Source organism: Nerophis ophidion, linkage group LG24, assembly GCF_033978795.1.
Source record: "Nerophis ophidion isolate RoL-2023_Sa linkage group LG24, RoL_Noph_v1.0, whole genome shotgun sequence".
Lineage (NCBI taxonomy): Eukaryota > Metazoa > Chordata > Actinopteri > Syngnathiformes > Syngnathidae > Nerophis > Nerophis ophidion.
Genome location: NC_084634.1, coordinates 10400120 through 10420117, shown reverse-complemented (window position 1 = coordinate 10420117; position 19998 = coordinate 10400120). Strand labels below are relative to the sequence as shown.

The 19998-nt window shown below is 34.7% G+C and overlaps 1 protein-coding gene across 4 annotated transcripts in view; it reads right to left on the bottom strand.

Annotated features, from left to right (window-relative positions):
- The window catches only part of cnstb (consortin, connexin sorting protein b), a 50818-nt gene extending 35176 nt beyond the window's left edge, over positions 1-15642 (bottom strand). The window contains exons 1-4 of one of the 4 annotated variants that reach the window (XM_061885958.1): positions 15463-15642; positions 10673-10920; positions 6032-6141; positions 243-273 (exon numbers count right to left, since the gene is read on the bottom strand). In XM_061885958.1, coding sequence (XP_061741942.1) covers positions 243-273; positions 6032-6141; positions 10673-10778 — 247 coding nt within the window. In that variant the 5' untranslated portion in view covers positions 10779-10920; positions 15463-15642. Of the gene's footprint in view, positions 1-242; positions 274-6031; positions 6142-6459; positions 7054-10672; positions 10921-15462 lie in introns of those variants that run through there. The other 3 variants (XR_009804058.1, XM_061885957.1, XM_061885959.1) reach the window with 3 other exon arrangements.
- Positions 15643-19998: the final 4356 nt, after the last annotated feature.

Genomic DNA, 19998 nt, shown 5'->3' with positions numbered 1-19998 from the left:
AGACTCACACTCCATATTTGAAAGTTGTGACATTATTAGAAAGAGTTGGACTGAGTCCACCTTGAGTGCTGCTCGGGTTGTTGTTTTGTTTACATGCCAGCGAACGTAACGTCACGGACAACAAAGGTATCAAAATCTGGCAGCATTGGATTGGAGGTGAATGGACAGAATCTGGTGGGTGCCACAAAAGTAGCGTATTGGGTGGTCGTCCCTCTCCAGGAGTAGGTCTGATGAAAGGATACAATCCTCTTGGAGTGAACAGGCTTCAGCAATCTGGAAGGGATCCAAAGAAAATGTTAGGTCGCCATACAACCATAAAACAAGCACGTACACCTAAAAAGTTTGTGCTATGACGCCATCTTATGGACAAGTTCGCCCTCTGCAGGTGTTTTTCCATGTCCAGTAGAGATGCGCGGAGAGGCAGTTATATCATCCGCAACCGCATCATTAAAGTCGTCATCCACCCGCCATCCACCCGAACCAACATTTCATCAAAGCCACACCCGCCCGCCACCCGCCCGTTGTTATATATCTAATATAGACGATGCAAGGCATTAGTGAGGTTAGAAAGTGTAACTCCCTCCAAATAGCACAGACACAATGGCTTTCTTGAACTGATTTATTTGAAGGCTTACTTTCCCTTCAAATACACCGTGAAAACTGTAATAAATAAAGCACGTTACAAATGTAAAAATAATAACATGCACCGCATGTGGATCAAACATTTTACCAAGTAAAATACCAACAAATGACAAATATCTCGTTGGCTTCCTTACATCCGTCGACAGACCTAACGAGACACTTCAAAATAAAAGTATGCCCACATACTGTTTCAAAGAGTGCTGCTCGTTTTTCGTATGTGGGTAACAACATTTAACTATTTATAAATGGTTGATTTCTATAGGCTAGTAAGGAAAAGTGTTGTACCTGACAAGTTTGGGCTACCTCGCTTCTGCAGCCTTCATCAGAGGTGTCACGTGATGTTAGCGTGACGTTGTCTGTGACGTGTTATATGGATTGTACCATCAAGTGTTGTCAGGTACGACACTTTACCTACTAGCCTATATAAATCAACCACTTATAAATACACGTCAGTAGGCTAAATGAACCTCTTCAACATAACATTTAACTATGTATAATGTAGCAGCTGGCTACGGGGTGTTAGCCAATGACTTTGGCTGGGGGGGCGGGACTTCCGGGAGAGATAGGGAAGTGACGTTATCGACAGGAAGTGAGAGTTCGAGTTTATCCGCCGACTCCGCAGTTGTGACCGCAAACCGCGCATCTCTAATGTTCAGGTTGAGCTTTTCTTTTTTTTTCCCTCAATCCGAGTGCTGTGCTTGTCTTCCTGCCGTCCATAGCGTTTCTACTCGTATTGATTCTTCATTCATCACTCCAAGCAACGTTTGTAAGTTTTACAATGTAACTAAAACAATTCTTACGTACTAAACCGTCCCATGTGTGATGTCTGTAGGAGTGTTTTCGTGCATATTTGTACGTGCTATCGTAATGTAATCGGGCTAGCTTCATTAGCATTAGCTAATATGCTAACACGGTACGAGTGTCTGTTGTTTTGGTTTCACAAATTGCTCAGTAAATTCACCAAAACTTCATTGTGGAGTTATTCACTCTGTTTAGGTACGGTAGGGAGGTACAAGGTACTGGAACAGTCCTCTTATTGACATGACGGGGGGGTCGCAGCTTACTGCGAGGTTTGTTCTCCCGGGATGTAAACGGACTATTCCGGACAAGGCTTGCAGGTAGGAACATATTTATTAACTCAATAAATCTGGGCAGGGCATGAGGTAAACAAATACAAAATCTGTGGCATGAAACAAACAGCATAAACTATGGTTTGGAACAAGCAAGAAACTGAGGCAGGAAATAAACACGACTTACGTTGACACGGCATGAATCGAGCAACAAGAACTACGGTATCGTATGAAAACTAGCAATGACGCCAGGACAACTCACTGGCAAAGACAGGCTTAAATAATGATCTCATAATTAGAGCAGGTACGTGTCCGAACACCAACGGCAGGTGAAACTAATGGGTCGCCACGGTAACTAAACAAGGGAGTGTAAACAGGAACTAAAATAGTCCAAAACTAACAAAAAAGAACGAAAACATAATCCAGACCACAGATCATGACACTTATTGAGTCTGTTTAGCTGATTGGAGAGCTAGCTTTCGCAGGTAGTGGGTCCATAACAGGGTTTCCCACACATTAATTTATTTTTGGCGGCCCGCCACGAAAGAATTACGGCCGCAACAAATTAAAAAAAAAATACATATATATTTTTTTTTTCCGGCTTTTGACTAGCTCGACCGCTCATAAAAGCAATGAGACTCTGTCTGTGAATGGAGTTTGTAGTTACATATTATATAAATATGTAAATATTATATGAATATGTACATAAAGTGTTGTAATTATATTCCAACTCAGCGTTATTTTTGGTCATCGCCGCCGCCCCTGCCTCCCCATCCATGCTTCAAAACTACAGCAAGTAGCAATGTCCACAAACATAACAGAGACAAAGCAGAAGAACGAAGAAAAGACATGGCGATGACGAGTAAGAAGAAGTACGCGTGCAAGTTCCAAAATGATTGGGTAAAATAATTTCAGTTCAGCCAGGACAGCTCGAAGGGAAAGGGCCTGCAAATTTTGTAGATCAGACTTCTCCTTCTTATGACGAGAGGGTCGCAGCTTGCTGCGGGGTTTGTTCTCCCAGGATGCAAACGGACTATTCTGGACTAGGCGTGACGGTAGGAACATATTTATTTTCTCAAGAAAAGCGTGCCGTTCACACGAGAAGCTAACAAACTAAAAAAAACTTAACGCAGGAAACATAGAAGCTAAACACTTAACATGGACTATGGCATGGAACAAACAAGTCTTACTGTGGCATGAAAACGAGCAGCATGAACTATGGCATGAAACGATCAATACGGAGCAGCGTGAACTAACCATGAAAGGAGCAAATACAGAGTAATGTCGCCAGGACGACTAACTGGCAAAACAGGCTTAAATAATAGTCTCTGATTAGAATAGCTACGTGATCCGAACACATGAGGCAGGTGAAACTAATGATCCGTCATTATAACTAAATAAGGGAGCGTAAACAGGAACTAAAAGAGTCCAAAACTAACAGAACATAACTAAACAAAACATGATCTGAACCACAGATCATGACACTCCATTGAACACGGCGGCCGAACGGATATACTCATTCAAAAACAGATTTTATATATATATATATATATATATATATATACACACACACATATATATATATTTTATATATATATATATATATATGTATATATATATATATATATATATATATATATATATATATATATATATATATATATATATATATATATATAAGAAATACTTGAAAATATCTACACCCTTCGCCAACACCCCCCCCTTTATGCATTTTATTTGCATAAAACATTTGTCTTATGGTTTATCATAATAATAAAAGTGTACCGACAAGAGGCAAATTCCCAAAGTTATTTAAACCTGACATTTCAGACAAAAAGCATCAGCGATACAGGTCATGTATTTGCATGGGAGCAGATCGATATGAAAATTGTCAGTATCGCCCCGACAGGGAGTCTTCCATGGAGAGCAGAAGATGTTGACGTTTTTCTACTTTAACTAGTGAGTGTGTGTGTGTGTGTGTGTGTGCGTGTGTGTGCGTGTGTGTGCGTGTGTGTGTGTGTGTGTGTGTGTGTGTGTGTGTGTGTGTGTGCGTGTGTGTGTGTGTGTGAGTAATCGCACACACAAAGGATTTAGAGTGAGAAAAGACCTCTTTGCACACACACACATATACGCATACTCATGCACTCTCACACACACACGCACACACATTCTTGTATTTGTTACCTTCTTGAGACCTCCGTATAATGCCTACCTCCTTAGGACCTCCCTTTCCAGATATATAAAGATGTGTATTTACAACATTAATAATATATACACACTATGCAATTATAAAACAAGGTTGTAGTGAAAAAAGGAGTTGGAATTTCACAGGAAAAAGGTCACAATTTCACTAGAAAAACGTATAATTTTGGCATTACTATAATAAAAGTCGTAATTATACTAAACCCAAGTCAACATTTTACAGGAAAAACTGAACATTTGTGCAATATTATGACAAAAGTTGGAATGTTCCTCAAAGACAGTCACAGTTTTAGAAGAACAGCTTAAAATGTTGGCAATTTTATGAAAAGAGTCATAATTTTAAACGACAAAAGTCACAATTTTATAAGAAAACTTTAAAACTTTGGCAATATATAATAATCAGAATCTGATGACAAGTCATCATTTTACTCCAAAAATGTCACTATTTTACAAGAACAACCAAAAAATTGGCAATATTGTGATAAAAAGTCAGAATTTTATATGACAAATGTCACCATTTTGCATTAAAAAGTAATAATTTGACATAAAAAAGTAATAATTTTACAAGAAAATATTGCAATATTACAGAAACAGAAAGAATATGAGAATTTGTTCCCAATATTATAAGAAAAAAAGTTTACACATTGTGAGAAAAAGACTGCTTTTAATTTTTGTTTTTGTATTTTTTTGTTTGTGATTGGTTTTTAAAGGCCTACTGAAACCCACTACTACCCACCACGAAGTCTGATAGTTTATATATCAATGACAAAATTTTAACATTGCAACACATGCCAATACGGCCGGTTTAGTTTACTAAATTGCAATTTTAAATTTCCCGTGGAGTTTATTGTGGAAAACGTCGCGGAATGATGACGTGTGCACGTGACGTGACGGACTGTAAGGAAATATTAGCGCTGCCCCCCTCGCGGCTAAAAGTCGTCTGCTTTAACCGCATAATTACACAGTATTTTGGACTTCTGTGTTGCTGAATCTTTTGCAATTTGTTCAATTAATAATGGAGAAGTCAAAGTAGAAAGATGTTGTTGGGAAGCTTTAGCCTTTAGCCACACAAACACACGGTGATTCCTTGTTTATGGATCAGAGCGGTCAAGCGAACATGGATCCCGACCAAAATGTCAACCAGCAGTTTTCGGTGAGAAAATTGTGGTTTAAAGTCGCCTCTTACCGGAGATCAGCTGAGCTTGCGCCGTCCAAACAGCTGCCGTCGACTTCCCTGAGACACTGGCCTCAAGACACCCATGGACACACCCCTCCGACTATCAGGTACTATTAAACTCACTAAAACACTAGCAACACAATAGAAAGATAAGGGATTTCCCATTATTATCCTAGTAAATGTGTCTAAAAACATCTGAATCCGTCCCAATGCAATCGCCTTTTTTTTTAAAACTTGATTTTGTTTTTGTTTTTTTCTAGTCCTTCGCTATCAATATCCTCAAACACAAATATTTCATCCACGCTCAAATTAATGGGGAAATTGTCATTTTCTCGGTCCGAATAGCTCTTGCTGCTGGAGGCTCCCATTAAAAACAATGTGAGGAGCCCTAACACTTGTGACGTCATCGTGTACAACTTCCGGTAAAGGCAAGGCTTTTTTATCAGCACCAAAAGTTGCGAACTTTATCGTGGATGTTTTCTACTAAATCCTTTCAGCAAAAATATGGCAATATCGCGAAATGATCAAGTATGACACATAGAATGGACCTGCTATCCTCGTTTAAATATGAAAATCTCATTTCAGTAGGCCTTTAATCTTCATTATTTAGTTATTACAGTATGTCTCTACATATTTTTTTAAATATTTTAATTAATTTTGGCCAAAGGGGGCGAATTTCACTTTCTTACACACACTTGTTATTTTATATGTTGGCCAGCGGGGGAGCACTTTTAAAATCCCTCATCTTTGGCACCACCCTTATTTTGATAGATTTCACCACCAGGGGTGCAGATGAGACATTCTCTATTAGATGCAATGGTTTTCCGTATTGGGACCATGATTTTCGTCGTAACTTGTTCACACCTCCTCATATGGAAGGTACTTTTCCTTGTTGATGTCTCAAGGATACAAATACAAGAATCCACCCACACCCACACACCTGGTGCAGCGAGTGTGGCAGCAGTGTGAGGTCAGCGTTGTCTCCGAGGGCCTGCAGGGAGGCCAGCAGCTGGGGACTGAGGCTGGACGCTGCACAGGCGGACACACTTCCTGGAGACAAAGAAGGTGAGCCTCAGCTGCTGCTGGACTGTCAGGAGAACCCACCTGCTGATGAAGATGATGAAGGTGTGTCGCAGCAAAAGTGTGCCACAGAGAAGTGCTAACTGGATTAACATATTTGACTCTCAGAAAAATCATCACACTTCAACACATCGAACCTTAGCATCACTACCAGGGTGTTCTGAAAGCCTACCAAGACACCTGCTGCAAAGAAACGTGTCCGCAAACCACATTAAAAATAATTGATTATCAGTATCAGTCTTTAAAGGCAGCTAATTATCAGGAAATAAATACATATGTGTATTGTACCTGTGACACTGCTGATATCATTGCCAATATCATCCTGTCCAGCATCAGGATTACTAAATAGCAGCACTGTACCTGAGACAGTGCTGATATGATCCTGTCCAGTGTCAGGATTACTAAATAGAAGCATCTTACCTGTGAAAACTGCTGATATCATTGCTGATATCAACCTGTCCAGTATCAGGATGACTAAAGAGAAGCATTGTACCTGTGACACTGCGGATATCATCGCTGATATCAACCTGTCCAGTATCAGGCTGACTAAATAGATGTATTGTACCTGTGACACTGCCGATATCATCCTGTCCAGTATCAGGATTACTAAATAGATATATTGTACCCGTGAAACTACTGCTATATTTACCGATATCACCCTGTCCAGTATTAGGACTCTTAAATAGCAGCATTGTACCTGAGACAGTGCTGCTATCATTGCTGATATAATCCTGTCCAGTGTCAGTATTATTCAATAGAAGCATCGTACCTGTGAAAACTGCTGATATCATTGCTGATATCACCCTGTCCAGTATCAGGATGACTAAATAGATGTATTGTACCTGTGACGCGGCTGATATCATTGCCGACATCATCCTGTCCAGTATCAGGATGACTAAATAGATGTATTGTACCTGAGACGCTGCTGATATCATTGCCGATATCAATCAATCAATCAATCAATCAATCAATGTTTATTTATATAGCCCTAAATCACAAATGTCTCAAAGGACTGTACAAACCACTACGACTACGACATCCTCGGAAGAACCCACATAAGGGCAAGGAGAACTCACACCCAGTGGGACACCAGTGACAATGATGATATGAGAACCTTGGAGAGGACCTCAGATGTGGGCCCCCCTCTAGGGGACTGAAAGCAATGGATTTCGAGCGGGTCTAACATGATACTGTGAAAGTTCAATCCATAGTGGATCCAACACAGCCGCGAGAGTTCAGTTCAAAGCAGATCCAAGACAGCAGCGAGAGTCCCGTCCACAGGAAACCATCCCAAGCGGAGTCGGATCAGCAGCGTAGAGATGTCCACAACCGATACACAGGCGAGCGGTCCATCCTGGGTCCCGACTCTGGACAGCCAGTACTTCATCCATGGCCATCGGACCGGACCCCCTCCACAAGGGAGGGGGAGACAGAGGAGAAAAAGAATAGAAGCGGCAGATCAACTGGTCTAAAAAGGAGGTCTATTTTAAGGCTAGAGTATACAAATGAGTTTTAAGGTGAGACTTAAATGCTTCTACTGAGGTAACATCTCAAACTGTTACCGGGAGGGCATTCCAGAGTACTGGAGCCCGAACGGAAAACGCTCCATAGCCCGCAGACTTTTTTTGGGCTTAGGGAATCACTAATAAGCCGGAGTCCTTTGAACGCAGATTTCTTGCCGGGACATATGGTACAATACAATCGGCAAGATAGGATGGAGCTAGACCGTGTAGTATTTTATACGTAAGTAGTAAAACCTTAAAGTCACATCTTAAGTGCACAGGAAGCCAGTGCAGGTGAGCCAGTACAGGCGTAATGTGATCAAACTTTCTTGTTCTTGTCAAAAGTCTAGCAGCCGCATTTTGTACCAACTGTAATCTTTTAATGCTAGACATGGGGAGACCCGTGTCTCATCCTGTCCAGTATCAGGATGACTAATTAAAAGCGTTGTGCCTGTGATTCTGCTGATGTCATTGTCGATATCATCTTGTTCAGCATCAGAATGACTAAATAGAAGCATTGTACCTGTGACACTGCTGATATTGTTGCCGATATCATCCTGTCCAGTATCAGGATTACTACATTGATGTATTGTACCTGTGACCAACGTAACCTCTAAGGTGCGCACTGCTCACGCGTCTTCTGCACACAGCAAATTAATGCCGCGCAGAAAATCAAAAACCCCATCTGAACTTTAAACAAAATAAACACATTACAATTTATTCTGTACGATTTTGCAATGCAAGTCTATGAGTGACAAGTGACAACAAGAGTGGCCCCGATGAATAAAGCAATCTTTGTCAACACAGTTCAATTATCGTCTGTCGAGACACTTTACGGACAGGAATTCCATCAATCACTTTATTGAGCAAACTGTTTGTAACCAAACCAAAAATAGGAGTAAAAACAACTTTTATCTATAAAAACTAGTAATTTTCTACCATACAAACCAGGCTTAAACCAACTGTGTCATCCGTTGTTTCAACACTAGCCGCTCGCTCTCTCACCAGCACCAACACAAGCACTCATGGGACATTGCCAGTGTTGCGTTTATGGCCACACAAAAAGTCGGACAACCCCAACGCCACACAATGTGTAAATGCCGGGTTGTAATACTCTGACTCCTCAATTGGATGTGTGCCTATTTTACTGCCATTTATTAAAGGCGAACATTATCACCAGACCTATGTAAGCGTCAATATATACCTTGATGGTGTACAAAAAAGACCATATATTTTTTTAACCGATTTCCGAACTCTAAATGGGTGAATTTTGGCGTATTAAACGCCTTTCTGTTTATCGCTCTGGAGGCGATGACGTCAGAACGTGACGTCGCCGAGGTAATACAGCCGCCATTTTCATTTTCAACACATTGTAAACATTGGGGTCTCAGATCTGTTATTTTCAGTTTTTTCAACTATTTTTTGGAACCTTAGAGACATCATGCCTCGTCGGTGTGTTGTCGGAGGGTGTAACAACACTAACAGGGAGGGATTCAAGCTGCACCACTGGCCCGAAGATGCGAAAGTGTCTGCCGCCAGACCCCCATTGAATGTAAAGGAGTGTCTCCACATTTTACCGGCGATGACAGAAATGGCACAGAGATGTATGGATAACCTGCAGATGCATTGTCAATGATAAAGTCAACGAAATCACAAAGGTGAGTTTTGTTGATGTTGACTTATGTGCTAATCAGACATATTTGGTTGCGGCGTGACTGCCAGCTAATCGATGCTAACATGCTACGCTAATCGACGCTAACATGCTATTTACCGGCGGTGCTAAAGCAGACATGGCACAGAGACGTATGGATAACCTGCAGATGCATTTGCAACGATAGTCAACGAAATCACAAAAGTGAGTTTTATTGATGTTGACTGCCAGCTAATCCATGCTACGCTAATCGATGCTAACATGCTATTTACCGGCGGTGCTAAAGCAGACATGGCACAGAGATGTATGGATAACCTGCAGATGCATTTGCAACTATATTACGTTTCCTTCCACCCACATTTAATGCGAAAAAAACACTTACCAATCGACGGATTTATGTTGCTCCAGTGTCACAAGATGCGAAAGTCCTGATCGTTTGGTCCGCACATTTTACCGGCGATGCTAACGCAGCTATTCGGCCATGCTATGGCTATGAATAGCGTCAATAGCTATTCGCTCAATAGCTTCAGTTTCTTCTTCAATACTTTCATACTCCAACCATCTGTTTCAATACATGCGTAATCTGTTGAATCGCTTAAGCCGCTGAAATCCGAGTCTGAATCCGAGCTAATGTCGCTATATCTTGCTGGGCTATTCCCATTGTTTGTTTACATTGGCAGCACTGTGTGACGTCACAGGAAAATGGATAGTGGTTTTGAAGACAGCTAAAATAAGGCACTTTAAAGCTTTATTTAGGGATATTCCGAGACCAGTAAAATTTTGAAAAAAACTTCCAAAAATACAACAAACTACTGGGAACTGATATTTATTGTTTTTAACCCTTTTGAAATTGTGATGATGTTCCCCTTTAAGAATGTTAATCTAAGGATATTGTTCATGAAATATTGTCACTAGATTTCATAAATGCTAATAAAAAGATGTATTTTACAGACAGAAAGTTACAGGAACTAAATGTAATCTCTGAAAGGGATAACATTTCTTTTAAAAGCAGGACCTGCAGCCAGACATACAATACTAGCACATAGTTCATGAAAAACATGTGTTTTTGTTATTGTCATTGTAAGAGGGCAAAATCACTTATTTCAGAAAATTATTTCAATAAAACATTTAAATTATTATGATGTCAGCTTTGGGACAGGTGTGACGCTGGTGTGGCCACAGTGTGCGAGTCTGATGTTACTCACATGTGCTCCACTGAATGCTCAGGGAGTTTGTGCGTTTGGTCACACACATGATAAATTAGAGGGAACATTGCCTGTGACACTGCTGATATCATTGCCGATATCATCCTGTTCAGTATCAGAACGACTAAATAAAAGCATTGTACCTGTGACATTGCTGATATCAATGCCGATATCATCCTGTCCAGTATCAGGTGGGCTGACCTTATCGTTCCACATCACCTGCGTCACCTGGGCCAGCTGTTCTTTCATAGAGTTGTTGTCGGTTGCGGTGGAGGAAAGGAGGCGGAGTCAGTGCAGGTCAACACCTGACAGCGCCGACATGTCTTCTATTACTTTGGTCTTCCACGCCTTGCTCAAAGGCACTGTGTCGCTCCCTTCAAATCTCGGCCGGCTGTCAGAAAAATGAAAGTGCATTCATTTCAAAAGCAGACGGTGATGTTTGTCTCGGCGCACACACACACACGCACACACACACACACACACACACACACACACACACACACACACACACACACACACACAAGAATTGAGTGTAAAGCAGCTCATTGAAGCATGAAGATTGTTCCTTCTCTCATGCCTACTGGAAACTGAAGAACTTCTTTGTGCTATTTATGAATCATATATATATATTTATTTATGTTTCATATTTATATATTTATTTGTGATTCATATTTATACATTTATTTGTGGTTTATATATATTTATTTATGATTCATATTTATACATTTATTTGTGGTTCATATATATTTATTTATGATTCATATTTATATATTTATTCTTGGTTCATATATATTTAGTTATTGTTCATTTTAATATATTTATTTTTTATTCCTATTTATACATTTATTTGTGGTTCATATATATTCATTTATGATTCATATTTATATGTTTATTTGTGATTTATATATATTTATGATTCATATTTATATATAGTTATTTGTGGTTCATACATATTTATTTATGATTCATATGTATGTATTTATTTGTGATTCATATATATTTATTTATGATTCATATTTATATATTTATTTGTGATTCATATTTATACATTTATTTGTGGTTCGTATATATTTATTTATGATTCATATTTATATATTTATTCGTGGTTCATATTTTTTTATTTATGATTTATATTTATATATTTATTTGTGATTCATATTTAGACATTTATTTGTGGTTCATATATATTTATTTATGATTCATATTTATATATTTATATGTGATTTATATATATTTATTTATGATTCTTATTTATATATTTATTTGTGATTGTTATATATTTATTTATGATTCATATTTCTATATTTATTTGTGGTTCGTACATATTTATTTATTATTCATATTTATATATTTATTTTTGATTAATATACATTTATTAATTATTCATATTTATATATTTATTAGTAATTCATATTTTTACATTTATTTGTGGTTCATATATATTTATTTATGATTCATATTTATATATTTATTTGTGGTTCATATTTTTTTATTTATGATTTATATTTATATATTTATTTGTGATTCATATTTAGACATTTATTTGTGGTTCATATATATTTATTTATGATTTATATTTATACATTTATATGTGATTTATATATATTTATTTATGATTCTTATTTATATATTTATTTGTGATTGTTATATATTTATTTATGATTCATATTTCTATATTTATTTGTGGTTCATACATATTTATTTATGATTCATATTTATATATTTATTTTTGATTAATATATATTGATTAATTATTCATATTTATATATTTATTAGTGATTCATATTTTTTAATTTATTTGTGGTTCGTATATATTTATTTATGATTCATATTTATACATGTATTTGTGGTTCACATATATTTATTTATGATCCATATTTATATGTTTATTTGTGTTTCATATACATTTATTTATGATTCATATTTATATATTTATTTGTGGTTCATATTTTTTTATTTATGATTTATATTTATATATTTATTTGTGATTCATATTTAGACATTTATTTGTGGTTCATATATATTTATTTATGATTTATATTTATACATTTATATGTGATTTATATATATTTATTTATGATTCTTATTTATATATTTATTTGTGATTGTTATATATTTATTTATGATTCATATTTCTATATTTATTTGTGGTTCGTACATATTTATTTATGATTCATATTTATATATTTATTTTTGATTAATATATATTGATTAATTATTCATATTTATATATTTATTAGTGATTCATATTTTTTAATTTATTTGTGGTTCATATATATTTATTTATGATTCATATTTATACATGTATTTGTGGTTCACATATATTTATTTATGATCCATATTTATATATTTATTTGTGTTTCATATACATTTATTTATGATTCATATTTATATATTTATCTGTGGATCATGTACTCTTTGTGCTTGTATCCTATGTCCGCAAGTAAGTTATGTGCCTTACCTTGAAGACATTGGAATGTGGGAGTATGGTGTATTCCCTTTTTACCTTATCTGTATTTGAACAAAGAGGTTGTATTCCTTTCTGGACAGGGTGGGGGTTGTTTTCGTATTTCATAAGTTGTTTCTTTCCGTTTGGCTTTCAGACAACTTCGAGATGCTGGTATCAGCGCAATTGTAAGGACGGGTCTCCTAAAGCTTTAGTAAAGATTAGAATTGTTGAAGTAGAGCACACAATTCCAGTACAGGCTGAATTTATTGAAGTGGGACCGGTTCGAATCGGATGAAAAATGTGGGGATTGTGGAACTTTAAAAATGTCCCATTGATATCAATGGGAATATCAGGAAAAAAAACGGAACTTCGGAAAAAGTAGGAATTTCTTAAAAATGGTAAAAAAAAAAAAAAAAACTTGAATGGTCTGAATGAGTTCAAACAGTCGGTGTTGAAATTTTTCAAATCGGTCGAAAAATGTTGAAGTAGTAACACGTTGAATTGAGCAATGGTATTACAGAATTGGAAATGGTTAAAATGGTTTGAAAAATTTAAAAATAGTGGAACTTATGTGTGGAAATAGCTAGTTACCAAAAAACGAGAATTCCTGGAAATTTGTTGAATGTATAAAAATGGCACTTTGAATGTGGGGATAAGTGAAATGGTTTGAAAGAAGGTGGAATGGTTTGAATCAGTTGAAAAATGTGGGAATTGTGGAAGTTTCAAAAATGGCCAATTTATTTAAAATGGGGAATATGCAAAAAGAAGAAAAGAAAAAAAAGGAATTATGGGAAATCCAGGAAAACATTTTTTTTTTACAATTATTGAAATACAGCACACAATTCCTGAACAAGCTGAATATTTTGAAGTTGGAACGGTTTGAACCAGATGAAAAATGCGGGAATTATGGAATTTAGAAGAATGTTCCATTGATTTCAATGGGAATTTTAGAAAAATTGGGAATTTCAGGAAAAGCGGGAATTTTGGGAAAATGTAGAAAAAAAATTGAATGGTCTAAATGAGTTGAAATGGTTGGTGTTGATTTCATTGAAATTGGTCGAAAAATGTCGAAGAATTATCATGTTGGATTGAGGGACGGTATTACGAAATTCCTGGAATTGCGGAGAAAACCGGGAACTTTTGCGGGTCAAAAAAGTTTTTTGTACTGATTAAGAGGCGCCAGCGCCCCCCGCAACCCCGAAAGGGAATAAGCGGTAGAAAATGGATGGATGGATGGATAAGAAGAATGTTTTGATGGTTGAAATGCGTTGAAAATGTGGAAGGAGTAGTCGCCAGAAAAAAGGGTGGAAATAAGGCTTTGGAAAATCAGGAATTCTGGAAAATCCTGGAATTTTTTTTTAATTTGGAGAAATTATGTAATTTACAGAAATTTAAATTTTACAGAGTGGTGAAATGTGTTGAAGGTAGAAAGGTTTGAATAGGTTGAAAAGGGCCAATTCATTTTGAATGGGGAAAAATGTCCCCAAAAAACCTGGAATTCTGGGAAATGTAGGAATTTCGATTCCCGACTCGGCGGAACAGTTTGAAATTGGAACGGTTTGAATCGGGTGAAAACTGTGGAAGGTAGAGCGCGCCAAAATATGGAGAAGAAGAGGAATAAGTTGAAGTTGGACTGATGAAAAATGTGGGAATTATGGAACTTGGAAGAATGTTCCATTGATTTCAATGGGAATTTTAGGAAAATTGGGAATTTCGGGAAAAGCGGGAATTTTTGGAAAATGGAGAAAAAAAATTGAATGGCCTAAATGAGTTTAAATGGTTGGTGTTGATTTCATTCAAATTGGTTGAAAAATGTCGAAGAATTATCATGTTACATTGAGAAACGGTATTACGAAATTCCGGGAATTAAGGGAAAACCGGGAATTTTTCGAGTTCAAAAAACGACTTTGGTTTTTGTCCTGATTAAGAGGAATGTTTTGATGGTTGAAATGCGTTGAAAAATGTGGAAGGAGTAGTCGCCAGAAAAAAGGGTGGAAGTAAGGCTTTGGAAAATCAGGAATTCTGGAAAATCCTGGATTTTTTTTTGGAAGTTGGAATAATTATTTAATTTATAAAAAATTTAATTTTACAGAATGGTGGAATGTGTTGAAGGTGGATAGGTTGAAAAATGGCCAGTTCATTTTGAATGGGGAAAAATGTCCCCCAAAAAACTTGGAATTCTGGGAAATGTAGGAATATCGATTCCCGAATCGGCGGAACAGTTTGAAGTTGGAACGGTTTGAATCGGGTGAAAACTGTGGAAGGTAGAGCACGCCAAAATATGGAGAAGAATAAGAATAAGTTGAAGTTGAAGAATAAATAGATGAATTTTGTCGCAGAAAAAAAAACGTGTGTGAATTAAGAGCGAATAAAAGATGAGAAATGTAAGAAAGTCACTGAAGTATGTTCTTCCTTCCCCAACATGGCGTGACATGAAATAATACATATCTTACATAACTTGCTGTCAGATATGAACCAACTCACCACTCCATTGATGTGAAGACACATATCTTGGCCGGAAACAAAGCTCGTCCTCTTGTCTTTTTTTTTAATCTCCTCTTTTTGTGTCTTTTATCCTCATTTCGGTGTTATTTTCCTGTCTTTTAGCGTCCTCCTCTTCCCGCCGCCGACAAGCCGCTGCAGGTGAAGCTCGATGTGACGTCACAGTCGTGTTTACTCTTCCATCCGGGGAGTTTCCGGTGGCCCAGGAGCGATACAAACATCGACACAGTCAATACCAAGGGCGGGGTCACTAAATCTAGTTGTGTAGTTTGTGCTTCTTATGTCCCTTATTTTGCTGCATTCAACTTATTTTGCTGCATCAATACGAATATTTTACGTCGTCCTGACTAAGTGTACTCATTTGGAAGAAAGGTCAATTATCGGTGTCGATTCCGAAATGTGCTGTATCGCCCACCCCTACTTTTCCACACGCACATCTTCCTTCATAGAAGTATACCACTGCATACTACAATGTACATAAATGAACATAATATGTGCATGAATGCATAATATAAGAACAGTTCTTGGCACACATGTGGACGAAGCCGCCATCTCGTGGCAGAAAAGTCAACACATGTTTTCGTTTTATTTGTGTGTCAAGGGTTATTATGTAAGCAGGCGGGGGGGTCATCGCTTGATGACGTCATCATTAAAGATGCATATTATTGGGCAAGAATATGCATATTTAAATAAGCATATTATTGGTCAAAAAAATGGATATTTGAATATGAATATAATTGCTGCAAAGAAAATTTGCATATTTATTGGTTTAAAAAAAGGCATGTTTAGATATGCATATAATTGGTTAAAAAATGCATATTATTGGTCTAAAAATGCATATTTAAATATTTCTTATAATTGGTCATAAAAATCTGTATATTAGTAGTCAAAAAAATGCATATTTTAACATAAATATAAATGGCTGAAAAAAATGGATATTTTTGGTCAAACATTTGCATGTTAAAATTTGCCTATTAGTGGTTTAAAAAATCTGCATATTTTTGGTCAGAAATACACATATTTATATATGCATATAATTGGTTAAAAATGTGTATACTATTGGTCAAAAATCTGCATATTTAAATGTAAAAATGAATGTTTAAAAATGTATGCATATTATTAATTTAAAAAATGCATATTTTATTTTTTTTAAATAATATTTTGCTCTAGTTAAACCTTTTGAAGCATAAATTTAATGTACAGTACATTATCCCTTCGACATGTGGCGCTTTAAATTTTGCAGCCTCACTTTATTGAATTTAAAAATATATATTTGTTATTTATTTGCTGTTTTCTGTTGGGCCTATTATTGGTATAATATATATATATATATATATATATATATATATATATATATATATATATATATATATATATATATATATATATATATATACATATGATTGGTTAAAACACCTTATATTATTGGTCAGAAACATGCATATTATTGTTCAAGAATATGCATATTTAAATATTCATGTTCATAAATATTCGTAAAAAAAAATCTGTATATTGGTGGTCAAAAATATGCATATTTTAACATAAATATGAATGGTTGAAAAATGCATATTATTGGTTAAATGCATATTTAAGTATGCATATTAGTGGTTAAAATCTGCATATTATTGGTCAGAAATACACATATTTATATATGCATATAATTGGTTAAAAAATGTGTATACTATTGGGCAAAAATCTGCATATTTAAATGTAAAATTAAATGTTTAAAAATATATGCATATTATTCATTAAAAACTGCATATTTATATTATTGGTAAGAAACATGCATATTATTGTTCAAGAATATGCATATTAAATATTCATATTATTGGTTAAAAAAACATGTATATAATTGGTTTTAAAAATATCTGCATATTATTGGTCCAAAATATGCATATTTAAATGTTTCTTATAATTGGTCATAAAAATCTCTATATGAATAGTCAAAAAATATGCATATTTTAACATAAATATAAATGATTGAAAAAAATGCATATTATTGGTCAAACATTTGCATATTAAAACTAGCATATTAGTGGTTAAAAAAATCTGCACATTTTTGGTCAGAAATACACATATTTATATACGCATATAATTGGTTAAAAATGTGTATACCATTGGTCAAAATCTGCATATTTAAATGTAAAAATAAATGTTTAAAAATGTATGCATATTATTAATTAAAAAAATGCATATTTTATTTTTTTAAATAATATTTTGCTCTAGTTAAACCTTTTGAAGCATAAATTTAATGTACAGTACATTATCTCTTCGCCATGTGGCGCATTAAATTTTGCAGCCTCACTTTATTGAATTTAAAAATATATATTTGTTATTTATTTGCTGTTTTCTGTTGGGCCTATTATTGGTATAAAATATATATATATATATATATATATATATATATATATATATATATATATATATATATATATATATACATACATATGATTGGTTAAAACACCTTATATTATTGGTCAGAAACATGCATATTATTGTTCAAGAATATGCATATTTAAATATTCATGTTCATAAATATTCGTTAAAAATCTGTATATTGGTGGTCAAAAATAGGCATATTTTAACATAAATATGAATGGTTGAAAAATGCATATTATTGGTTAAATGCATATTTAAGTATGCATATTAGTGGTTAAAATCTGCATATTATTGGTCAGAAATACACATATTTATATATGCATATAATTGGTTGAAAAATGTGTATACTATTGGGCAAAAATCTGCATATTTAAATGTAAAAATAAATGTTTAAAAATATATGCATATAATTAATTAAAAAGTGCATATTTATATTATTGGTAAGAAACATGCATATTATTGTTCAAGAATATGCATATTTAAATATTCATATTATTGGTTAAAAAAAACATGTATATAATTGGTTTAAAAAATATCTGCATATTTTTGGTCCAAAATATGCATATTTAAATGTTTCTTATAATTGGTCATAAAAATCTCTATATGAGTAGTCAAAAAATATGCATATTTCAACATAAATATAAATGATTGAAAAAATGCATATTATTGGTCAAACATTTGCATATTAAAATTAGCATATTAGTGGTTAAAAAATCTGCACATTTTTGGTCAGAAATACACATATTTATATACGCATATAATTGGTTAAAAATGTGTATACCATTGGTCAAAAATCTGCATATTTAAATGTAAATTTAAATGTTTAAAAATATATGCATATTGTTAGTAAAAATGCATATTTTATTTTTTTTAATAATATTTGGCTCTAGTTAAACCTTTTCAAGCATACATTTAATGTACAGTACATTATCCCTTCGACATGTGGCGCTTTAAATTTTGCAGCCTCACTTTATTGAATTTAAAAATATATATTTGTTATTTATTTGCTGTTTTCTGTTGGGCCTATTATTGGTATAATATATATATATATATATATATATATATATATATATATATATATATATATATATATATATATATATATATCAATCAATCAATCAATCAATGTTTACTTATATAGCCCTAAATCACTAGTGTCTCAAAGGGCTGCACAGACCACCACGACATCCTCGGTAGGCCCACATAAGGGCAAGGAAAACTCACACCCAGTGGGACGTCGGTGACAATGATGACTATGAGAACCTTAGAGAGGAGGAAGGCAATGGATGTCGAGCGGGTCTAACATGATACTGTGAAAGTTCAATCCACAATGGATCCAACACAGTCGCGAGAGTCCAGTCCAAAGCGGATCCAACACAGCAGCGAGAGTCCCGTTCACAGCGGAGCCAGCAGGAAACCATCCCAAGCGGAGGCGGATCAGCAGCGCAGAGATGTCCCCAGCCGATACACAGGCGAGCAGTACATGGCCACCGGATCGGACCGGACCCCATCCACAAGGGAGAGTGGGACATAGAAGAAAAAGAAAAGAAACGGCAGATCAACTGGTCTAAAAAGGGAGTCTATTTAAAGGCTAGAGTATACAAATTAGTTTTAAGGTGAGACTTAAATGCTTTTATATATATATATATATATATATATATATATATATATATATATATATATATATATATATATATATATGCATATGATTGGTTAAAACACCTTATATTATTGGTCAGAAACATGCATATTATTGTTCAAGAATATTCATATTTAAATATTCATGTTCATAAATATTCATAAAAATCTGTATATTGGTAGTTAAAAAACGCATATTTTAACATAAATATAAATGGTTGAAAATAATGCATATTATTGTTTAAAAATGCATATTTAAGTATGCATATTAGTGGTTAAAATCTGCATATTATTGGTCAGAAATACACATATTTATATATGCATATAATTGGTTAAAAATGTGTATATTATTGGTCAAAAATCTGCATATTTAAATGTAAAAATAAATGTTGCATATTATTAATTAAAAAAGTGCATATTTATATTATTGGTCAGAAACATGCATATTAATGTTCAAGTATTTGCATATTTAAATATTCATATTATTGGTTAAAAGCATGC